We start from the raw sequence: 24,923 nt of genomic DNA on the forward strand, positions 1-24,923 counted from the left end.
CTCCCAGTTTCTATGGGTCAGGATCCTGGGTGTAACCTGGCTGGGTCTTCTGGCTCAGGGTCCCCCTTGAGCTGTAATTAATATGTCAGCTGGGCTGTGTTCTCATATGAAGGCTCAACTGGGGAAGGATCCACTCCCATGCTCCCTTGCAGGGTAAGATTCATACAGTTCTTTGAGGACTATTGGACCGAGGGTCTCTGTTCCTCATGAGCTGTTGGCTTCTCCATGGGACAGTTCAAAACGTGGCAGCTGCTTCCACCAGGGCAAACAAGCCAAGAAGAGCCAGAGAAAGAGTGTGAATAAGACAGAAGCCACTAATCTAATCTCAAAGTGACATCCTCCCCCCCCCTTTTTTTTTGTCATGTTCTTTTGATCAAAAACAAGCTGCTAAGTCCAGCCCACCCTCAGGGGGATGGCGTGGGGGTACTAATGCTGTGTAAGAATTGGGGGGGGGGCATGGGATCACGGAGAGTCCTGTCAGAAGCTTCACAATCACATAGTTACCACTACACAATTATTAAGTGTCAACATTATTAGGGTGTTTTGCTTTGTGATTTTTCAAAAGAATAAAATTGATCCTTTTTTAAAAAGATTTTATTTATGTATTTGAAAGAGGCAGAGAGCACAAGTGGGAGGAGATTCAGAGGGAGAGGGGGAAGCAGACTCCCCACCAAGCAGGGAGGCTGACCTGGGGCTCCATCCCAGGACCCTGAGATTCTGACCTGATCCAAAGTTAGAGACTTAACTGATGGAGACACCCAATCATGCCTAAAATTGATCTGGTTCTTAGTCTGCTCTGAGCTTACCAGCAGACCAGCTTGCTGGGTGACCCAACAAAAGTCACTCACCCTCTCTGGGCCTTGGTTCCTTTATCCATAAAGTGAAGGGGTTGGATTAGTTGATCCCAAAGACCCCTTCCGGCTCTGACTTGCTACTTCTATGTTATCCTTATTCCAAATATACTTTCTGCTTAGGCCTAGGGACTAAGAATCCACTGTATGCGACACAACATTTCGCTTTTTCATATTACGAGATTCACAAAAATCTTAAGACACTGCAATAAAATCAGATATTTTGAATAAGAAGAAGGTTACTAGGAAAAGGAATACAAACCTGAATGCCCCAGGGGCTACTGGAGATGCCAGAACTGCTCTTCTTCAAAGGCCTATTTTGTGATGCGTAGACTGAGGTCCCAACAGCGTGGTTCCTGATCTCAGCTCTCCTATTGGCCAAGCTGGTTCCTTTCCCTGGAGCTTGAAAGACCAGCTCTTAGAATGGACACAGTCCTCCTTCCAGGGAGGCAAACAGCCACCAGGACAAGGGGCTTGGGACAAGGCCTCCCACAGCCAGATGCCTGATGGGGGATCCCAGGGAAGCATTGGGTGGTGCAGAGCAGGGACAAGGTGGAAGGAAGAGGGTGCAGAGGCCAAGAGGAGCTCAGGGCCCCCAGGCTGTTCGAGAAAGTTCTTTGAGGCACTGGCATTGAAAGTGACCTGGGCTTTTCCAAGAGTGCAGAGTCTGCAGGCGTCCAGAAGGCAGGCCAGGGAGGATGGGGCATGGCAGCAGGGGGTCTTACTGAGTACCAGAGAGGACTGGAAACAGCTTGGAGGGCCCTCTGGTCAGGGGCTGGACAGATGGTCACAAGCGTCCCTGTAGACTGTGTGTCATCTGAGATGACCAAATGTGTTTCTTTGTCTACAGGGCTAAGCTTGGAATTACCTATCCCAGAGCAAGAGTCAATGGAGCTGGGCCACCGAGCAGGTAGGACAGGCTGACCAAGGACCAGAGCTTCTGGAAGGGTGCCATGTGGGCAGCAGGGAACAGGCCCTTCTCCTCCTCCCTCAGTCTCGCCTGGGCCTCTAGACCCACTGCGGGGCCCTGACTTCCTCTTCATTCTATTTGAAGACAGAAATCAAGGGGAGGGGAATAGTGCTGCCCACCCCCCGCCCCCATCCAGCCGGCGACTATGGCCCCAGTGTTGTGTCCCTCTGTGGGACTCAGAGGGGAAGTGTGCACTCAGAGGGCAGGGGTGAGGGAGAACCCGGTGGGGGCTGGGGCTGGCTTCCGGGGGTGGAGGGTAGAAGGTGCATGTCAGTCTTGAGTGAGCCCGGCCCACCCAGGGAGTGGTGTGGCCCAAGGAGGGATGAAGGGAGTGTTCTGGGCACAGGGAACAGTGTGGGCAAAAGACTGGAAGTGAGATGTCTGGTGCTTTGGTGCAGCCTAGGGAATATGGCCAGAAGGCAGGAGAGGCAGCTGGGCCTGATCCCCGAGGTGGGGGCTCTGCTTTCAATGCAGGGGTGACTGGGTCAGGTCAGCTCTGACAGGGGCCCCACAGTGAGTGGCCATCCAGTGAGACTGGTGGGAAATGGCTGCTGGAAGCTGTCTCCAACAACCCAAGGACCCAGGCTTATTAAACCCTTGGATCCCAGCCCTCCCAAGGAGGTTCGGATGCAGGCGCCGGGAGGGGCACACGGACCTGCAAATGTAATGGGTGGGGGATTTGGCGGGGGGGATTCTGATTAAGGGCCAAGCCGGGAAAACTGACCACGGACCATTTGAACCTCACACTAGCAAGTGAAGCTAGATTCGCTTTGCCCTTTTTCCTGCAGAAGAGCTGGGGCAGAGCTGCAGTGAGGCTCCTGGGCCACCAGGCCACACTCATTCATTCAACAAACCCTGAGCTCCAAGAGGACAGGGGTTGGCCCTTTGGTTCCCTTTCATGTCCCCAGTGCTGGGCACAGCACCTGACGTAGGTGCTCCCACAGTGTGTGAATTGGGTCAGTATCAGCCTTCGAAGCCAGGACCCGGCCAGTGAAACGCTCATCTCCCCGCAGGGTGGGCAGGGGGAGCCGGGAATTCTGCTATAATGTGCTCATGGATGAGGCAGTCGGGAGCATGGCCTGGGGAAAACCCAGATCTCTCTTGCTGGAGTCCTGAGCCTCACATCCTGTTGCACCCGGGGGGAGGCCCTTACTGTGCTGGGCCGCAAGGCCCCCGGAAGCAGGTGGAGGGACCATGGCGGAGCTGACGGATGCTGAGTGTGTCAAGTGTGTTTCAAGCCTGCCCCCTCTCTACCCTCCCCATCCTGAAAGCCTCGGGTGTGCCCAGAGGCTCCTGTTTGCTTGGCTGCCTGCTTGCTGGGGCAGCACCAGGACTGGAAGGACAGGAGGCTTTTTGGTCAGCTGAACAGGTTTTTCCCTCTGCCTTTTGTGTCGATGACAAAGGAGGAAGAATGGAAGGGCATCTGATATCCCTGGTGGGGGAGAGTGAGGAGGCAGGCGGGCTTGGATATCAGCTTTCTCTGTCTCCAGGGCCCCTGGGAAGGGTTTTCTGCAGATCCCCACTGCCACTTGGTGACCGCAGTGCAGGGTCTGGTGAGAGGGAACTAAAACCTCCAAAGGCCAGCAAGACCTGCTGCTTTCTAGCAGACTGCTCTGAAAAGGCAACCTGGGGTAATCAGAATGCTCAGCAGCAGGACTGCTGCTGAGCCCTTCCTGTTTGAAAGGGAAGTCGGGTCCAGGTCCTTGTCTGCTGCAACAGGTTGATCCCCAAGGCCCAGTGGGACTTTTGTTTGTTTGTTTGTTTTTAAGATTTTATTTATTTATTTGCGAAAGAGAAAGAGAGAATGAGAGCACAAGCCAGGGGAAGGGCAGAGAAGCAGACTCCCCGCTGAGCAGGGAGCCCGACAGGGACTCCATCCCAGGACCCCGGGATCATGACCTCAGCCGAAGGCAGATGCCCAACTGAATGAGCCACCCGGGCACCTCAGTGGGACGCTTTTTAACAGCAAGTTACAAAGCAATCCATAGAATCCAATCTCATCTAGAAACAAAAGCAAAGCAAAACCACAAACCCTTCAAGAGGCCTGGAGGAACCATCTAGAACATTTTGGAGGGCAGCTCACCAAACGTGTTTAGAGCTGTCACCTGGGTTTGAAGATGGGGAAGCAGGGGGTGAGGCCAAGGCTGTGGTGGGGGTGGGAGTAGGGGATGGGGGCAGAGGAAAGGTTCCTCTTCTGTATTTCGCACAGAAAATACCAGAAAGAATAACCAAGGAAAAATTTATACACCACCCCCCCCACCCCCGCCCTGGGTATGATCACAAGTATCGTGTTACATAAATTGAGTCTCCTGAGGCTGGTTCTCAGATACATTGTTACTTATGGGATTTAGTTACCACAGAGAGAAAACCTTTCGGGTTAGACAAAGGGTCACCCACTGTCAGATGCCGCCTGATGTCAGAGGTGTGATCATGAAAAGAAATGGCGTCTTACCCTGTCGAGGCCGTGTTCCTCTGGGTCCGCCCCCCGCAACAGCCACCCCCCGCCCCCCGCTCCCCAGCTGGCAGACGGATTCCACCTGCAGCTCCAACGCACAGGACTGTTTGGTGGGCGCTGAGGGGGATCCAGGATCCACTCACCCATGGACCCGTCTCAGTGAGACCGCCACCCGCCACCTCCCTTCCTGGAAGGGACATGAGGAGGTCTGTAGCCCACAGGGACGGAGAAAGGGAAAGTCCAGGATCGTGAGAGGGGCGTGGGGTCCTCGGCCAGGCCAGCCTGGGGTGGAGTCAGGGAGGACTTCCTGACAAGATGGCATTAGAAGGAGCTGAAGAGGGTAGGATTTTGGCTCATGGAGAAGGAAGGGTGTGCCCTCAGGTAGCAGAACCAGCCTGGGCAGACATGGGAGGTGGCCACACGGGTGGGGAGAAGGAACAGCCAGTTTGGTGGGAGCCAGGGTTGGGTGAAGAGAGGGAGGAGGCCGACAGGCTGGGAGCAAGAACCCTCTGGGGCTGGGAGTCGGGGCCAGAAGGGGAGACCCGTGGAGGTGTGAGAGCGGGGAAGTGGCTGGGGTGACACCCCCTGAATAGTGACAGTAGCAGAGGGAAGTGGGGGCTGGGCGGCAGCTCTGAAGGCAGAGAAAGACCTGGCCATCCTGCTCCATGACTTGGCCAAAAGCCAAGATGCCCGTCTGCCAGCTCCCATGGCTGTGGTTTCCTTCAGTGGGTGGCTGGGGGGTTCAAAGAAGGGAAGGGAACGAATCAGATGGAGCTAGGTCCACTAAGGCTCAGAGACATCAAGGTCACACAGCTAGACCTCAAGGTTGCCACTCCTATTGTCTAAAACAATATGGGATGATCCCGTCTGCTGCGAGGCTTGGCAGACTGAACTATCTTGTTCCTCTGTCTCTCCTGATTTCTCACCTGTGCTTCTGGATCCTGTGATTTCTCTCTGTCCCCGTCTCTTTGATGCAGACTGGCTGGGTCCGAGGACCCAGAGGGGTTCCTCCAGGACCAGCCAAGAGGGTCTTTGGCTTTGCACAGTATAGAAGTCAAGTGCAAGCCAAGAGGAAGTGAGAGCAGAGTTTATTGAAGACAGAAAGAGAGTGCGCAGATATGGGGTGTCTGGAAGACTCGGAAAGGAAAGGAGAGTGAGTCCCGTCTCTGCACAGGGCTTGGGGTTTGTACTGAGGACGGTGGTCCAATGCCTGTCTTCTTAGGCATCCAGGAACAAAGATGCATGTTTAGGTTTCCCCCTAAGTCATTTACACCTGGAGCCAGGGGTCTTGGTGAGTCAGTGGTCTTGGAAAATGTTCACATCACTCCTTACATACTATCTATTGTGCTGGAAGACTCAAAAAAAAAAAAAAAAAAAACATTAAATCCTTGACCTTTACGAGGAGGGCGACATGCACTGTCTGTTCTGTAAGGCCCATCTGCATGTGTGGGGCAGGGGAGTGGGGGGAGGGGGGAGGGGGGCCCAGGTCCTAGCAAGAGTAGAGGCAGCAAAAGGAGCAGAGGAAGCAGTTTCTCGTGGGGTCCCTTGTTTCCCTCACCTTCTTTTGCTGCTCTGGGGCTCTGGGGCTATCTCTTTCTCCTCCCCACCCCCATCACTGTCTCCCTTCCCACTCCGCATTGTGCACTTGTCTGTCTGCCTCCCTCCCTCTCTGCCCCTGTTCAGGTACAACCACTTTGCCCAGGGCCCATCTGAATAGCAAGGAAGACCAGCAGGACACGGAACCCTGGAGAGCTGCCCCCAGCCCTTTGGATACCTCCAAGTTCAAGTACCAGGCCCCAGTCTCCCCACAGCAGACCCTGCACCAGGAAGGCAGCTCCCTAAGGCAGGTCCACCCGGAGGAGGTCCGGACTCCACCCCCATCCATCATCAGCAGCAACCGCCTGTCCTCGGGGATGGACCCACAGCGTGGGTCCCCAAGGAGGGGAGGCTATAGACCCTCCTCGAGGGAGAGCAGGGCTCAGCCGAACCAGGGGCTGAAGGAAGGCCCCAACACAGGAGCCCAGGGCCCGAGAAGCAGCATCATTCCTGACAACATTCGTCACAAGTTTGGGAGCAACGTGGTGGATGACCTTGTCTCAGAGGAACAGGTATCTGTGCTGGCACAGGGGCTGGGAACAGAAGGAAGGTTATACATTGAGACTTACAGGGACCCCTCCCTACCCCTGCCAGGGAGCCTGCTCTTGAGCACAGAGCTCTACAATAGTATCATTAGAGAGGAGCATTGACTATGCCCTTGCTAGGTGCCAGGCAGAGCAAGTCTTCACAGAAAATGATTCATTTGATCTTCCCCATGAGGAAGGTATTATTAACACCATCCTATGGATAAGGAGCCCCAGGCTTAGAGGGGTTCAGTGAATTAAACCCATCCAGCTCTATGGGATAAGGATCCAAGCTGCGCCAACATATTCTGGGTGCCTGGCCCTTACTGACTTTCCAATTATAAGTCTGCTGTTGGACTAGATGCTTTTTACTTGAGCAAGTCTCCTAAAGGAGATGCTGCTGACTAGGGATCAGAAGACTTGGGTTTGAATCCTGGCTCTGCCCCCTGGATGCTGGACGACTTTGGGTAATTCACTTCCCCTCTCTGGGATCTTGTCTCTATCTATGTAAATGAGGCCTTTGGACTAGATTAGGCTGACAAATCAATGGCATGCATATCCCAGCTTTCCAAGTCTGTGTGCATGGCAGACATCACTAGTCGATGCCAGCATCTTTCCCCCCACCAGATGAGTGATTCCACAGAGTTACTACTGATCACCTGAAAGTTGAGATAAAAATTCCTATTTCTGGTCAAATGCTAGGAGGTCTTCCTGTTCTGGCATTTTGAGACATTCTGTCAAATCATTATCTCAACCTCATAGCGACTATGTTTTACACTAGGCCAGGCTCAAGATAGAGCTTCTTTCTGAACATACAGTACAACAGAGGTTCAAAGAGGGGACGTGATCAGCTTGGGGTCACCCTGAGCAAGTGGAATTTCCAGGATCACAAAGGCTGTGGGCAGGGTCCCCCTCGACTTTGTCATCTTAAGGTGTGGTGACCACACCCGCCTGCTAATTTGGGAGGCCACCATCCTGAATGTCCTGTCCTCCTTGGAAGAACTTATCCAAGTTTGAGCCTGGCTCTGTGGTCACAATCTCCTCCTGCTGTCTCAGCTTTGGCAGCTGTAATTTCTCTCTCTGGCCTGGGCTGTCCTGGGCTTGAATTGAGAGATCTGTTTTTTTCTTTATTTTATTTTATTTTTTTTAAATTTTATTTATTGATTTGACAGAGACACAGCAAGAGAGGAACACAAGCAGGGGGAGTGGGAGAGGGAGAAGCAGGCTTCCTGCTGAGCAGAGAGCCCGATGCAGGGCTCGATCCCAGGACCTGGGGATCATGCCCTGAGTCGAAGGCAGATGCTTAATGACTGAGCCACCCAGGTGCCCCGATATTTGTTTTTTCTATCTAGCTTTGACACATCACAGGTGTCCCTGAGCCAGTGACTATCAGAGCAGGAAGCTACTTCAAAGACCATCCAATTCTGCCCCCATCCCCATTTTACAAGTAGGGAAACTGAGGCCCAGAGAGGCCCAATGTTAGCTGCTGCATTATCGTAGAACTGGGACTTGAACCCTGGTTTCCTGGCTCCTAGGCCTGGGCTCAGTCACTCTGAGCCTCCCAGATCCCTCGTTGGTACAGGAAGGAGTAGGCCCCAGTGAAATCTCAGGAGCCCAGAGCTGACTTGGGGGATGACTCAGTTCTAGAGGCAAGCGGGTCTCTGCGGTTCACCAGCTATGGCCACACGTGCATCCTGCCCCAAGGCCCAGCTTCCTCATTTATAAAATGGCAGGGATAATATTACCTTATGAGGACCTCTTCTGATAGGTATACAGTAGGCGCTCAAAGCAGGGAGGAGGTTCTATGATGGTTATCCTCCTCAGCGCCCGTGTGGGAGATGGGGTGGTATGAGGGGTAGAGGGTCTTCAGCTCTCCCAGCTCCCCAGCCCTGGGCCTGGCTCAAGGCTTCAGGGCAGGGGTGGGGTAGGGGGTGGTGAGGACGGGTGAGAGGGAGGAGGAGTTGGAGGGGAGATAGGGGGCTGATCCTGCTTCTCTATCCCTTGTCTCTTCTCCCTGGTTGGCTGTGCAGGCTCGAAGGGCCATCAGTGAGGTCTTTGAGGGCCAGCAGAGGGCAAACTCATGGCCCAGCAGGACCCAGAGTTCCGTGGAAATGACCTCCATCTTCTCAGACTACTATGACCTGGGCTACAACATGCGATCAAACCTGTTTCAAGGTCAGGCCAAAGGGCAGGAGTGGGGGCTGTCAGCACCTGTGGTCCCCAAACCACACGTTCCTAGACCCCTATGGGGTCTGAGACCCAGGACGCATTCCTGGTGACGGGGAACACTCATTGTGTGGCCACCAAGGGCACTCTCTGGGCCCTGTGCCTTGTGCCGGGAATGGTAGGCCCTGGGCAAATCCGTTCCCACTGTGCAGATGATCGATCCCAGCTGGCAGATGGCTCCTCACTCCCCAGGTACCTCTGGTGTCCTAGTCTGCCAGAGGGAGGCCCCAGGCACCCCTGAACTGGGTGCCACAGTCACAATATCAGTCTTCCTAGGTTCAAAGTGCAGCGCTCCTGCTTCCTGGGTGTGGCCTCGGGCAGGATCCTTCCCCTCTCAGGGCCTCAGTCACCTTCCTGGCACCGTGGGGACAGTAACTGTGGCCCTCACTGGGTCATTGACAGGACTCTGAAATGCCACTTGAGGGCACTTGGCTTGGGGTTTGAAACAAGCAGCCAGCAGGCCATTGTTTCGCCTTCCTGGAGCCATGCTGGCACGGCCTGGGGAGAAGGGAGGGTTGGAGCTTCGGACGTCAGTGTACAGTGTTTCCTGAGGGTCAGCCGTCATCCTGTTTCTTCGGGGCTATTAGCTCCATTTCACGGGCTCATTGGAAACAGTTTGCTCAAGGCCTCTAGGTACCAGGAAGTTTATCAGAGCTCAAATCCGGTTTTCTCCTGCCTCCGAAGCCCCAGAGTTTTTCCTCGGCTTCGGGTCACCTCCCCAGCAATGACCCTGTTCCCGTAGTGGTTTACTGGCCGGCTCAGCTGGAGGTCCACAGCCGGCTCCCAGGGACTTCTCTCGGCCCCCACGTTCAAGTCTCTCCTCATTGCCAAACATGACTTTCTTCTGGTCCCCTTCTTCCTTCCTTCCATCCCACCAGGCCCTGTCTCATGACCCCAGGGCCTGGCAGACCTCCTCACCGGGCTCAGATCCCCGTCACCCAAGGAACCAGACAGCCACGGGAAGCCTTTCTGGCTTTTTCTTTGAGCCTGGAGAAGGGGAGGTGCTGGAAAGGGAGAGAGAAGACAGCCCAGATTGTCTTTTGTTCTGGGCCTTGGGGTTCCTGCCTTCCACTGGCCTCCGTAATAATCATCACCCGAGGGTGTGCACAGCTTCATACAGTAACTTCTACCCAAACATAAAAGAATTATCTAAAAGTCATCTGTGCACGTTTTGCCAATCTGAGAGAGACAACCTTGGCAGCTGGGCCCGGGGGTGGTGCTGGAACCAGCGCAAACCGGCCTGCACCCACCTGCTTACAAGAACCCATTGTTAAATTTGCCCTGACGGATGGGTGTGGCATTGGCCACGGTAGCATTTATACCCGAGACATTGACAAGCACCATGAATTCGGGCTGCATTCGGCCTTAGCGTCGCTGGGCTTCACCCAGGCCTCCCTCTTGCTTCTACTCGACCCCTCAGCCTTGCGTTTGCTGATCCATGCTGTGGCTGAGCCAGAGAGGAAATCAGACCCGAGGTGGGCTCAGTGGGGGAGGTGGCAGAGAGTCTCCTTCCTTGGCGGGGTGGGGAAGCCAGGGGAGAAGGGCCCTGTTGGTGAAAAGACCCCTTCTAGTTGCCGTAGGGTATAGCTGTGGGGGGAGGGGGGCTGGGGTAGAAATGGGGAGAACAGGGAGGAGTGGACTGCAAAAATGCAGGTGGGAGAGATGATGGTGGCTTGTCGAGGCAGGAAGGAGGGGGCCCTGCACAGCTCTGGAGGCATCATCGCGCAATATGGCGGCCCAGGGAAGTAGCGGCGCAGTAGGATTCTGGGTATTTGTGTAAGCTGGAGGAGAGAATACGCTAGTAAATGGGTTTGGGGTGTATGAGAGAGGAATTAAGGTCGATTTCAAGGTTTTTGACCTGAAAGACGGGGAGGATGGAGTTGCTCTTTCCACTGCGAGAAGGTTCCAGGGAGAGTGGGATGAAGAAATCCGATCCCACACTGAGTCATGAAGAGCATCTTTTATATAGTCTTCTGAAGGATTTAGTTTTGCTTTTCACATTTAAGCCTTTAATCCACCCGGAGTCGATTTCTGTTGTCAGTGAGAAGCAGGGATTCCTGTATAATTCCTCCTTTATGTGGATTACCGATGATCTCAGAAGCTTTTTTACTGGGTAGTTTCAGCCCTTCCCCCAGGGACCCACAGTGGGATCACTAGTATTCACCCAGTTCCCATGTGCGCAGGGGTCAGTTTCCAGGCTCTCCCTTCTGCCCATTGGCCGACTATTGTGCTTTTAGTGACCAAGTAGGAGAGGTGGTCTGGTATCTGGTTGGACAGATATCCACCCACCTGTCCACCACCACCACTGGTGAATGTTTGACTGTTTGAGGTCTCTGACTCTTCCATACAGATTTTATTTTTATTTTTTCTTTATTTGAGAGAAAGAGAGAAAGAGGCAGACTTCCTGCTGGATGCTGGGCTGGGTCCAAGGACCCAGAGATCATGATCTGAGAAGAAGGCTGACGCTTACCTGACTGAGCCACCCAGGTGCCCCTTTTCCATAGAGATTTTAGAACTGCTTGTCAATATCTACCAAACAAAACAAAAACCCTGTAGAGATTTTAATTGGAAGTCTGTTGAATCTACAGCTCAAATGAGGGGCAATGATCGGTTTTATGATAAGGAATTTTCCAATCCACAAATATGATGGGTAGACCCACTAATTTAAATCTTCCTTCAGTATCTGTAAATTACATTTTATCATTTTTTTTTTTCCTATAAGGACTATGCAGTTTTTCTTTGTTCGGTTTCTTTCTTTAATTTTTTGTCTAAATTTTAGTGAACATACAGTGAAATATTGGTGTCAGGAGTAGAATTCAGTGTATCGTCACTTACATACCCCAGCCAGTACAACAGCTCATCACAACAAGTACCCTCTTTAATACCTGTCACCCATCTGACTCATCCCCCACCCCCTCCCTCCACCAATCTTTAGTTTACTCTCTATCGTTGAGAGTCTCTTATGGTTTGTTTCCCCTCTCCTTCCCCCTGCTTCCCATGTGTTCATCTGTCTTGTTTCTTAAATTCCATACATGAATGAAATTACATGGTATCCATACATGGTTTCCATGCATGGAAATTACATGAAATTACATGGTCTTTCTCTGACTGACTTATTTTGCTTAGCATCATACCCTCTAGCTCCATCCACATCACTGCAAATGGCAGGATTTCATTCTTTTTGGGCGGCTGAGTAATATTCCTTTATATATACACCACATCTTCCTGATCCATTCATCAGTCAATGGACATTTGGGCTCCCCCCATAATCTGGCTATTGATAGATTATGCTGCTATAAACATCAAGGTGCATGTACCCCTTCAAATCTGTATTTTTTGCATTCTTTGGGTAAATACCTGGTAGTGCATTTGTTAGGTTGTAGGTTAGTTCTATTACTAGATTTTGAGGAACCTCCATACTGTTTTCCAGAGTGGCTGTACCAGTTTGCATTCCCACCAACAGTGTAAGAGGGTTCCCCTGACTACACATCCCTGGCAACACCTGGTGTCTCTTGTATTGTTAATTTTAGCCACTCTGACATAGTAAGGTGATATCCCATCGTGGTTTTGACTAGTATTTCCCTGATGCTGACTGATGTTGAGCATCTTTTCATGTGTCTATTAGCCATCTGATGTCTTCTTTAGGAAAGTGTCTATTCATGTCTTCTCCCCGTTTCTTAACTGGGTTATTTGTTTTTGGGGTGTTGAGTTTGATAAGTTCTTTATCGATTTAGGATACTAACCTTTTATTGGACATATCGTTTGGGAATATTTTCTCCCATTCTGTAGGCTGGCTTATAGTCTTGCTGATTATTTCCTCTATTGTGCAAAAACTTATCTTGATGGAAGTCCCAATAGTTCATTTTTGCTTTTGTTTCCGTTGCCTCTGGTGATGTCGGTAAGAGGTTGCTACAGCTGAGGTCAAAGAGGTTGTTGCCTGAATTTTCTTCTAGAATTTTGATGGTTTTCAGTCTCACATTTAGGTCTTTCGTCCACTTAGAATTAATTTTTGTGTATAGTGTAAGTGAGTGGTCCAGTTTCATTCTTCTGCACGTTGCTGTCCAGGTTTCCCAGCACCATCTGTTGAAGAGACTATTTTTTCCCCCCCACTGGACATTCTTTCCTGCTTTGTTGAAGGTTAGTTGGCCATACAGTTTTGGGACCATTTCTGGGTTCTCTATTCTGTTCCATTGGTTCATGTGTTTGATTTTGTGCCAGTACCACACTGTCTTGATGACTACAGCTTTGTAATAGAGGTTGAGGTCCAGAATCGTGATGTTTCCAGTTTTATTTTTCTTTTTCAGAATTGTTTTAGCTATTCAAGGTCTTTTTTCATTCCATGTAAATTTTAAGATTGTTTGGTCTAGCTCTGTGAAAAATGGTGGTATTTTGATAGGGATTTCATTAAATGTGTAGATCGCTTTGGGTAGAATACATGTTTTAACAATGTTCTTCCAATCCATGAGCATGGAATGCTTTTCCATTTCTTTGTGCCCTCTTCAATTTCATAAGTGTTTTGTAGTTTTCAGAGTACAGATCTTTTACCTCTTTAGTTAGGTTTATTCCTAGGTATCTTATTGGTTTTGGTGCAATTGCAAATGGGATCAATTCCTTGATTTCTTTTTCTGCTGCTTCATTACTGGTATATAGAAATGCAACAGATGTCAGTACATTGATTTTATATGCTGTGACTTTGCCGAATTCTTGAACTAGCTCTAGCAATTTTTTTGTGGACTCCTTTGGCTTTTCTAGAGTATCATGTTGTCTACAAATAGTGAAAGTTTGACTTCTTCCTTGCTGATTTGGATGTCTTCTATTTCTTTTTGTTGTCTTATTGCTGAAGCTAAGACTTCCAGTAGTAGGTTAAATGGTAATGGTGGGAATGGATATCCTGTCTTGTTCCTGACTATAGGGGAAAGGCTCTCAGTTTTTTCCCATTGAGAATAATATTAACTTTGGGTCTTTTGTATATGGCCTTTATGATGTTGAGGTATGTTCCACCTATGCCTACTTTGTTGAGTTGTTGAGGGTGTTTTTAAAATATATATTTATTTATTTGACAGACAGAGATCACAAGTAGGCAGAGAGGCAGACTGGGGGTGGTGGAAGCAGACTCCCTGCTGAGCAGAGAGCCGGATGTGGGGCTTGATCTCAGGACCCTAAGATCATGACCTGCGCTGAGGCAGAGGCTTAACCCATTGAGCCACCCAGGTTCCCCAAGTAGTTGAGGGTTTTTTATCAAGAATGGATGCTGTATTTTGTCAAATGCTTTTTCTGCACCTATTGACAGGATCGTATATTTCTTATCATTTTTATCTTATTAATGTGTATCTCATTGATTGATTTGTGAATATTGAACCAACCCTGTAGCTCAGGAATAAATCCCACTTGATCATCATGAATAATTATTTTAATGTCCTGTTGAATTCGATTTGCTAGAATTTTACTGAGAGGTTTGCAGCCATGTTCATCAAGGATATTAGGCTGTAATTCTATTTTTAGTGGAGTCTGTCTAGTTTTGGAATCAAGATAATGCCGGCTTTGTAGAAGAGTTTGGAAGTTTTCCTTCCATTTCTATTTTTTGGAACAGTTTGAGAAGAAGAACTCTTCTTTAAATGTCTGGCAGAATTCCCCTGGGAAGCTATCTGGCCCAGGACTTTTGCTTGTTGGGAAATTTTTCATTACTGATTCAATTTCTTTGCTGGTATAGGTTTGTTCAAATTTTCTCCTCCTTGTTTCAGTTTTGGTAGTTTGGAAGTTTCTAAGAATTCATCCATTTTTTCCAGATTACCCAGTTTGTTGACATATAATTTTTCATAGTATTCTCTTGTAATTGTTCATATTTCTGGGGCATCAGTTGTGATCTTTCCTCTTTCATTCATAATTTTGTATTTGGGTACTTTCTATTTTTCTTTTTGATGAGTCTGGCTAGGGGTTTATCAATTTTATTAAGTCTTTCAAAGAATCAGCTTCTAGTTTCATTGATCAGTTCTACTGTTTTGTTGTTTCTATACCCTTTATTTCTGCTCTAATCTCATCTTCTATTGATTTTAGGTTTTATTTGCTGCTCCTTTTCTAGTTCCCTTAGGTGTAAGGTTGTGTATTTGAGAAACTTCTTTCTCCTTCCTCTTCTTCCTCTTCCTCTTCCTCCTCCCCTTCTTCTTCTTCTTCTTTTCTTTTTTTGAGACATTTCTTTCTTCTTGAGGAAGGCCTCTATTACAATATACTACCCTCTTAGGACTTCCTTTGCTGCACATCAAAGGTTTCAGACTGTCATGTTTTCATTTTCATGTGCTTCCATGTATTTTCTTTTTATTCTTTACTTTCCCAGTTAACACATTCATTGTTTAGTAGGATATTTTTTAACCTCCATGTATTTTAATTTTTTCTTGTAGTTGACTTCAAGTTTCATAGCATTGTCTAAAAATATGCGTAGTATGAACTCAATCTTTTTGTAGTTGTTGAGGGCGGATTTGTGACCCAGTGTGAGATCTATTCTGGAGAATGTTCCATGTGCACTCAAAAAGAATGTGTGCTCTGCTGTCTTAGGATGAAATGTTCTGAATATCTGTTAAGTCCATCTGGTCCAGTGTGTCATACCTTGTTAATTTCCTTGTTGATTTTCTGCTTAGATGATCTGTCCATTGTTGTAAGTGGGGCGTAAAGTCCCCTACTATTATTGCATGATTATCAATGAGTTTCTTTATGTTTATTATTAATTGATTTATATATTTGCTTTATATATTTATATATATGTTTATATATTTGATTTATATATTTGTTTATTATTAATTGATTTATTTATATGCTCCCAAGTTTGGGGCATAAATATTTACAATTGTTACATCTTCTTGATGGATAGACCCATTAACTATGATGTAACGCCCTTTTTTATCTCTTATTACAGTCTTTGTTTTAAAATCTAGTTTGTGGGGACCTGGATGGCTCAGTTGGTTAAGTGTCTGACTCTTGGTTTCAGTGCAAGTCATGATCTCAGGGTCATGAGATCAACCCCTGCATCAGGCTACACACTCAGTGTGGAGTCTGCTTAAGATTCTCTCCCTTCCTCCCACATATACTCGCTTTCTCTCTCTAAAATAAATTTAAAAAATAAAATCTAGTTTGTCTGATATAAGTGTGGCTACTCTGGCTTTCTTTTGATGTCCATTAGCGTGATGGATGGTTCTTCAAAGATTCACTTTCAATCTGCAGGTGTCTCTTTAAGTCCTAAATGAGTCCCTTGTAGGCAGCATATACATGGATCTTGTTTTTTTGACCCATTCTAATACTCTATGTCTTTTGATTGGAGCATTTAGTCCATTTACATTCAGAGCAACTATTGAAATATATGAATTTAGTGCCATTGTGTTACCTGTTGGGTTGGTGTTTTTGGTGATGTTCCCTGGTTCTTTCTAGTCTTTGTTGCTTTTGGTCTTTTTTTCTCCATTCAAAGAGTCCCCCTTAAAATTTCTTGCAGGGTGGCTTAATGGTCACGAACTCCTTTAGTTTTTATTTGTCTGAAAAGCTCTTTTTCTCTCCTTCTGTTCCGAATGACAGCCTTGCTGGATAAAGAATTCTTGGGTGCATATCTTTCCCATTCAGCACTTTGAATATATCCTACCGCTACCTTCTGACCTGAGAAGTTTCTGTGGACAGATCTGTTATGAACTTGATCTGTCTTTCCTTGTAGGTTAAGGATTTTTTTTCCCCTAGCTGCTTTCAGGATTCCTCCCTTGTCTGTGTATTTTGTGAATTTGATTATGACATGCCTTGGAAGTGGCCAACTTTTGTTGAATTTAATGGGAGTTCTCTGTGCTTCTTGGATTTTAATATCTGTGTCCATCCCTTGATTAGGAAAGTTTTCAACTCTAATTTGTTAGAATAAACCTTCTTCCCCTTTTTCTCTCTCTCCATCTTCTGCAACTCTTATGATATAAATGTTATTACGTTTTAATAAGTCACTGAGTTCCCTAAGTCTGACTTCGTGGTCCATTACCTTTCTTTTCCTCTTCTTTTCAGCTTCATTATTTTCCATAATTTCATCTTCTATATCACTGACTCATTTGTCTGACTCATTCATCTGCTTCATCCATCCTCGTTTTTATGGCATCCATAAAACGCATCTCGGTTATAGCATTTTTAATTTCAGCCTGACTGTATTTTAGTTCCTTTATCCCTGCAGTAGGGATTCTCCAGTGTCTTCTACAATTTTTTCAAGCCTGACTAATATCCTTATAATCATTGTTTTAAATTCTGGTTCAGGCATCTTACTTATATCTGCATTAAATCCCTGGCCATGAGTACTACTTCCTATTCTTTTTTCAAGGGGGTTAATTTCTCCATCTTGTCATTTTGTCCAGAAAAGAAAAGGAGAAAAAACAAACAAACAAACAAACAAACAACAAAACAAAAAAGCAAAAAAACCCCTAGATCCTAGGTGTTTTGGTCTGCTTGTTAAAAGATCTAGATCCAAAAGTAAATAAAATAAAATCACTAACAATTTTTAAAAATAATAAAATTTAAAAAGCAATTGAAAAAATAAGGAAGCAAATGAAAAAATAGTAATAAAAAACAAAGAATAAAAATTAAAAGGCAGCTAGATCCTCTTTCCCCTAGAGCTGAAGCTTTGCAGCCGCCATCAGCAGTTGACTTGGTGCCAACGAGTTGTTTGTGCTTGTCTTCTGTGGGAGGGGCCCGCTGACTCTCAGGCTTGTTTGGGAGGAAGTGCGACTCCAGAGCCCAGGGCTCAATGTAAACAGTTCCAGTCTTCACCAGGAGGCGCTGTTTGACTCCCTGAAGGCTTCGAGCCCTCAAGGTGGGATGGGATGAACATGTCCCCCAGGTTGCTAGTCCCCGAGCTGAAACTTTGCACGCCCGTCCTTCACGGAGCCCTCACCGAAGAGCGCTCAATCACTCTTGGCTCCCCAGTTTCCATCAGAACTCTGTGTTCATCCTGCTTCTGTCTGAGCTGTTTCATGTCAGGCAAGAGATGGGTTTCCCCAGGGGACGGTCCTCATGGGCCTTTGCCATCTGCTGACCCATCCCAGGAAAGCTGTTGCAGGACCCCACAGCACTGCAACTTTATGGCAACGTGGAGCAGAAGGGCAGAGCCTAGACTGCTGCTCCCTGGTTTCCTGCTCCTGTGCCCGGGATCATTACAGCGCTTAGGCAAGGCTCATTCTTCCTGTGACCCCAGGGATCCCCAGACCACCCTGTCACTGCTGGGACTCTGCCCCACAACACCGCCTGAGCCCCTTTAAGCCAGGCACGTCCCCCACGGTAGCGGACTTCTCAAAGTTCTGATTTTAAAAAATCTAGATTTTAAAAGATTAGGCTTATACTACTGATAATACTTTGTGGTAGCCTCGTTGGGGGGTCGGGGGACGGGCTCCCAGCCCACGGCAGTCTTCAGCTTGTCTCCTCCCAGCCAACTCTCCTCCTTCCAAAGCGCGGTCGCTTTTCTACTTGTAGACTTGCAGTTTCTGTTCTCAGACTTCGGATTGACTTCTCCCGTGCTCGGAATGATTGGGTGACCATCGAGCGGTGTTGGAGGGAGGAGCTAAGCTTAGGGTCCCCCTACTCTCCAGCGGTCTTAAACTCCTATGTTAGTTTTTTGTGGTTTTTGTTTGTTTGTTTTGTTTTTTGTTTTGCTTTTGCTGCTTCTTACAAATGGTGTATTTTTAAAAATGACATTTTAATGATTTTTTTCCTTTGATCTGTTGATGTGGTAAATTTATATTAGCCAATTTTCTAATAAAACCAAATTTATCAACCTGCATTTAAACAAGTGTAGATGCATTCTCTTTTTAAATTGTGAAAACTGTTGGGGTACCTGGTAGTGCAAGTGCCTTTGGTTCTTGGTTTCAGCTCAGGTCATCAGCTCAGGGTCATGAGATCGAGCCCCATGTGAAGATCCACGCTCAGTGCAGAGTCTGCTTGAGATTTTCTCTCCCTCTCCCTCTTCTCCTCCCAGTCGTGCTCACTCTCTCTCTAAAATAAATAAAAATCTTAAAAAATCTTTAAAAAATTAATTGTGAAAACTATCATCCATGTAGAAGAGTATGTATAATTTATGTGTGCAGTTTATTTATTTTTTTAAAGGATTTACTTATTTTGAGAGCATGCATGCACAAGTGCAGGGAGGGGCAGAAGGAGAGCGAGGGAGAGAATCTCAAGCAGACTCCCCACTGAGCTTGGAGCCCCAAGTGGGATTCGATCTCATGACCTGAGCCAAAGTCAAGAGTTGGATGCTCAACCGACTGAGCCACCCAGGTGCCCCAACTATGTGTGCTATTTACAGCATAATAGTAATAGCTCCCTCTCCTGCCACCTGTCAGGTTTAGGTCAGATTTCACAGCCCCTTGAGCACAGTCCCTTGCGCACTTCTCCTGCTGCAATATCTGCCTTTTGCTAACAGTTCCTCTGCTTGTCTTTATAGTGGGACCCCTACATGTGAGCCCCTAAGCAATGTTAAATAGACCAATCTGGATGGACCTCACAGAGAAGGTGACATTTGAGTGAAGACCTATAGGAGGGGAGCAGGTCAGCCAATGGATTGCTGGGGAAGAGTGATCAGGCAGAGGGACCATGACCATGCTGGGTACACTGGCTCTTCCTGGGAGCCATTGTAGAATTTTATACGTTTCAAAGGATCCATCTGGCTGTTATATTGTGAGCTTGGACAGAAGAACACAGTGGGCATGATTAGTAGCAGGGAGATCAGATGAAGGTAGGATTTTCATGTAAATGGCTCCAGGCTGGTCCTCTCTCCACCAGTCCACACCTGGGCTTTGGAACACCTTTGTACTTTGTAGAAGGAGGGCTGGCCTGTGCATTCTCTCTGCCCTGCCATCTTGGGCCAGTGCCTTTTGCTCCAAGTCTGGGCACCCACCCAAAATCTTGGGCTCTACATCAAGCTCCTAGGTAACCCTACTGTGGAGCCTCTAATTCGATTTAACATAAGAGGTGGGTCCCATCTTGGCTGGGACAATGGGGGAGGAGCAATGACTCAGCCAAACAAGTCCTCTCAGAAATATTCTAGCCAGTTTCCCAAATCAGAACATCTCATACTCAATGCTGGTGAATCCTTCATCAGATTTTTAGAAGCCTACTTGGAATTTCCATGGAGAAATCTAGAGGAGTGGGCTTCACAGCTTGCTTTCTGATCTCTGTTATGCTTGGGTTTTCACTCCAAGTTCCTTTTGTTTTCTTTTTTCTTTCCTTATTTAAATTCTAGTTAGTTAACATATAGTATAGTATTAGTTTCAAAGGTAAAATTTAGTGATTCATCAGTTGCGTAGAATACCAAGTGCTCATCACATCATGTGCCCTCCTGAATGCTCATCACCCGGTTACCCCATCACCATCCCCCTTCCTTCCAGCAACCCTCAGTTTGTTTCCTAGAGTTCGGCATCGATTACGGTTTGTCTTCCTCTCAATTTTCATCTTATTTTATTTTTCCTTCCCTTCCCTGGTATTCATCCGTTTGGTTCTTACATTCCACATATGAATGAAATCATATGGTATTTGTTTTTCTCTGACTTATTTCACTTAGCATACTACCCTCTAAGTCCATCCACGTCATTGCAAATGGCAATATTTCATCCTTTTTGATGGCTGAGTAATACTCCCTTGGATAAACACCTTTTAAAAAAAGATTTTATTTTATTTTATTTTAATTTTATTTATTTATTTGACAGAGAGAGAGATCACAAGTAGACTGAGAGGCAGGCAGAGAGAGAGGAAGGCAGAGAGAGAGGAAGGGAAGTAGGCTCCCCGCTGAGCAGAGAGCCCGATGCAGGGCTTGATCCCAGGACCCAGGGATCACGACCTGAGCTGAAGGCAGAGGCTTAACCCACCGAGCCACCCAGGTGCCCCTAAAGATTTTATTTTTAAGTAATGTCTACACCCAACATGGGGCTCGAACTCACAACCCAGAGATCAAGAATCCCTCATTCTACTGACTGAGCCAGCCATGTGCCCCCTCAGTCTAAATTTCTTTCCTCCTTCCTTCCTTCTTTTCTTCCTTCTTTTTCTTTCTTTCTTTCTTTCTAAGATTTTATTTGAGAGAGAGAGCAAGCACAAGCAGGGGGAGGGGCAGAGGAAGAAGCAGACTACCTGCCAAGTGTGGAGCCTAACACAGGGCATGATCTCAGGACCCTGGCATCATGACCTGAGCCGAAGTCAAATGTTTAACCAACTGAGCTATGCAGGTGCCCCTCAAATTTCTAACTTAACATTCTGTCATCTAAGTATTGAAAGCCATAAATGCCAAACAATGGAAATTGCTCTAAAACAGTGGATTTCTAGCTGGATGGTGTTTGCATTAGTGAAAGTGGCTTGTCATGCTTCTCTCCTTTGAAATTGCTAGAGACTTGCTTTATAGCTCAGCGGACAATTTTTGTAGATATTCAATATGTATTTGAAAATAATCTATTGCATTTGGAGTTCCATGTTTGTCTAATAGAGAAGGCTTGTTAAATATTTCTATGCACTGAGGTTATGGACATTGGGGAGGGTATGTGTTATGGTGAGTGCTGTGAAATGTGTAAACCTGGCAATTCACAGACCTGTACCCCTGGGGCTAATAATACAATTAAAAAAAAAAAGTATTCCTATGCATGTCTTCTAAGGCCTTGTTAATTTTCTTTGCTTGATCTATTAATTACTAAAGATGTATCTTTAGATCTTTCCCGATGACAGCAGCTTTGTCAATTTCTCCTTATAGCTCTGGCAATTTTGCTATATCTATTTTAAGCCATTTACATTTAATAAGATTATTCTAATGCAGCAAGTTCAGAACTATTACATCACCTGAATGAATTATGGTAGTTTTTATTTATCTCATATTTTTATCTCACAATGCCTTTGCCTTACAGTCTATTTGCCTGATATCAACAAAACGTGACCAGAGTGCTTTTGGTCAGTATGGGCTTGGCATATCTTTTTCTGTACTTCCATGTTTATCCTTTCTCTGTGTCCTTTTGTTTTAAGTTTGTTTTACATACTGTATATTTAGAAAATATCTTCTGTAGCCTGATCGTGTGCTTTTCATCAATGGGGATTAGTCTATTTATATTTACACTAATCCCCCAATACATTTGGAATTACTTCTATGACTTTATTTTGTTTTCTGTTGGTGCTGCTTTTTTTCTCCTTCCTTGTTTTGCATTTGAGTGAAGTTTCTTTTTTTCTTTCTTTCTTTCTTTTTTTTTTTTTCCAATTTGTGTCTTTAATCTCTCTAATTTTTAGTGGTTACCTTTGACATTTTTACACGCATAGCTAATACATTCTAAAGTTGAACAAGATATTTAGGCTTTCCTGAATAATGTGAGGACACTTACAAGCTTCAGCTTTATTCTTTCTGCCACCATCTCAGCTTACATGTTATTATTTTACAGAATTTTAATTCTACAGCAGCAAAGTAATTTAAGCTGTGGATTCTGGGTACACAGGGTCTGGCTTTGGGCCCTCAATCTTTCACTTACCAGCTGTGTGACTTTAGACAAGTAACTCAACTTTTCTGTGTTTCCATGACTTCAACAGTAAGAGGGGGATAATAATCATACTTCTCAGGGTTATTGAGAAGTTCCCATGAGCAAGTTCTATCAGGCTCTGAGAATGTGCTTGGTGCACTGTAAATCTTCAAAGATGGTTAGAGATCATCGTCATTATTTTGCCCCATAACTTATAACCCACGTGTATTATGTATAATTTCTGTATATAGATATATATTGATATAAATATACATCAAGGTATGGCCACTTTAAAGATTTCTTTGTTTCTGGTATTTTAAGTTTTACTTGGATGTACCTAGCTAAATAATTCTTTTTACATATGCTGATTGGGAAGCTGATTCTTGAATCTGAGAATTCATATATTACACCAATTCTGGAAAAATTCCCACTATGATTATTGTTTCAAATGCCGCCTCTCTGGTTTCTCCCGTCTCACCTTCAGAACTCCACTTACACATGTATCAGAACTTCATCTTAGCGTTTTCATATTTTCTCCATTTTTTCCCTCCTCTGTGCTGCATTTTGGTTAATCTCTTCTTTTTTTTTTTTTTTTCTTAAGCAGGCTCCATGCCTAGTGTGGAGCCCAGTGAAGGCCTTGAACTCATGACCCTGAGATCAAGACCTGAGCTGAGATCAAGAGCTGGATGTTTAATCAGCCACCCAGGTGTTCCCCCCGGAACCCCCAGCTAGTTACTTTAGCTATATCTTCCATTTGACCACCTTTTTCTTAGTTGCACCTAATCTGCTATTTTCCTTGTCCCCTAAATTTGCTTTTAAACATTCCGATGCCAATTTACAAACTTAAAAGAAGAGAGAATAATTTAATGACCATTATGTTGCATTTGTAACCCAACTTCAGCAATGGCCAGTCTTATTCTATCTTTTCTCCCATCCACCCACCTGCCCACCCCTCCTTATTTCAAAGTAAATCCCAGACCCCTTATCATCCATTGAACTTATTTTCTGATTATTATAGGTTTTGTTTCAGAAATCCCATTTACTTTTACTAATTTGTTCTTTCTGGGTAATTTCTTCTTCTTCTTCTTTTTTAAGATTTTATTTATTTACTTGACAGAGATCACAAGTAGCAGAGAGGCAGGCAGAGGGAGAGAGAGAGAAGCAGGCTCCATGTTGAGCAGAGAGCCCGATGCAGGACTCAATCTCAGGACCCTGAGACCATGACCTGAGCCAAAGGCAGAGGCTTAACCCACTGAGCCACCCAGGCGCCCCTGGGTAACTTCTTATTCTTTATTGATACTTTTATTCTCTCTTTCGTGACTTAAAACACTAAATACACTTATATTCCATAACTGATCATTTGAATCCTTGCTGTCTTTTGGGATTTGGTTCTCTGATATTTCTGCTGACTCTTGACCTTGATAACTTATTTCTTTGTGTGTGTATTTTAACTGTACACATAAAAATGCATTTTCTTTGAATTTAAATTTTAGTTAACATACAATGCAATATAGAAATAAATTTTCTTTTTTTAAAAAAGATTTTATTTATTTAATTGAGAGAGAGAGAGACAGAGATAGCGAGAGAGCATGAGCAGGCAGGTTTTCCGCTAAGCAGGGAACCCAACGTGGAGCTTAATCCCAGGACCCTGAGATCATGACCTGAGTCGAAGGCAGACTCTTAACTGACAGAGCTACCCAGGTGTACCTAGAAATAAATTTTCTGAAAATAAAAGATATTATTTGTTCTGGGCCAGGTGCTCCAGCAAATTTCCAGCCATGTAATCTTCCCAATCTTACAAGAAAATTTTATTCCTTTGAATAGATGAAGAGACCAAAGCTTTGAGAGGTTAAATACTTGCCTGAGGCCACACTGTTTACAAATGCCAGAGCTGGTGTTTGAACCCAGGCCTGCCTCCCCACAGCCCTGCCCTCCTACAAGCCACCATCCCTCGGGGAAACTGACACCCAGGTATGAATCCTTGAGTGTCTGACCTCCGTTGACTTGGGGCTTCTGGGGATTTCTTCATGGGGTTCCACAGGGGCCCCCGAGGAGACGAAGAGCCTCATGAAGGCCTCCTACACCCCTGAGGTGATTGAGAAATCAGTGAGGGACATAGAGCACTGGCATGGCAGGAAGACGGATGATCTAGGTACGTGGTGGTGCTGGGCTGTGGGAGGTGGGTGCTCCCCTACCCAGGCTGAATGTGTTGGCCCCAAGGTGCAGAGAGAAACCAGAGCAGCAGGTAGAGCTCTGGGCTGGGCCTGGGAGAGACATGGGTCACCACTGGGAACCAGACACTCCAGAAGTCCACTGGGTGATCTAGGATGGCTCCTTCCCTGCTCTCTGCAGGACGGTGGCACCAGAAAAACGCGATGAATATGAACTTACAGAAAGCACTGGATGAGAAATTTGGAGAAAAGAGCAAAAGCAGGAGCTCGAAGTCCTAGATACGACTGGGAAGAGTCGCCCTCCGCTCAGAGCGAGCACCAATAATAAAAACACACATCTGAATGTTATCCTCCTCTTGTTGCCTCCCTTCCTGTTGGGGTGGGGGTGGATGTGTGGTGCTGGAAAGACCAGCTGGGGGAGGAGAGAAGCCCCAAGAGCCCAAACCCTCCCCAGATCTTCCTCCTAGACCTACACCCCTTCCCTCACAATCCCAGGACAGGATGTGGGAGCTGAGCGCTGCTTGGCTTCCCCATCACGTCCTGTGGGAGGGGTCTCACGGTGGAGCTTCCCTTGCATGACCTCCCTAGCTGAACCCCAATTACTTCCAGACATAGTTCCCCTCCCCCCGCCCCACGGAGCCCGTGGACTTCAGAG

General features: G+C 46.5%; 1 protein-coding gene across 1 annotated transcript; it reads left to right on the plus strand.

The window, feature by feature from the left end:
• Positions 1–1,739: 1,739 nt before the first annotated feature.
• CIMIP4 (ciliary microtubule inner protein 4) lies at positions 1,740–24,600 on the plus strand. The gene is made up of 5 exons (XM_059404611.1): positions 1,740–1,761; positions 5,960–6,384; positions 8,427–8,571; positions 24,139–24,249; positions 24,450–24,600. Exons 1-5 carry the CDS (start codon positions 1,740–1,742, stop codon positions 24,545–24,547), a joined length of 801 nt encoding a protein of 266 aa, XP_059260594.1. The 3' UTR covers positions 24,548–24,600.
• The last annotated feature ends 323 nt before the right edge of the window (positions 24,601–24,923 follow it).

Source organism: Mustela nigripes, chromosome 6 (assembly GCF_022355385.1).
Source record: "Mustela nigripes isolate SB6536 chromosome 6, MUSNIG.SB6536, whole genome shotgun sequence".
Classification (NCBI taxonomy): Eukaryota; Metazoa; Chordata; class Mammalia; order Carnivora; family Mustelidae; genus Mustela; species Mustela nigripes.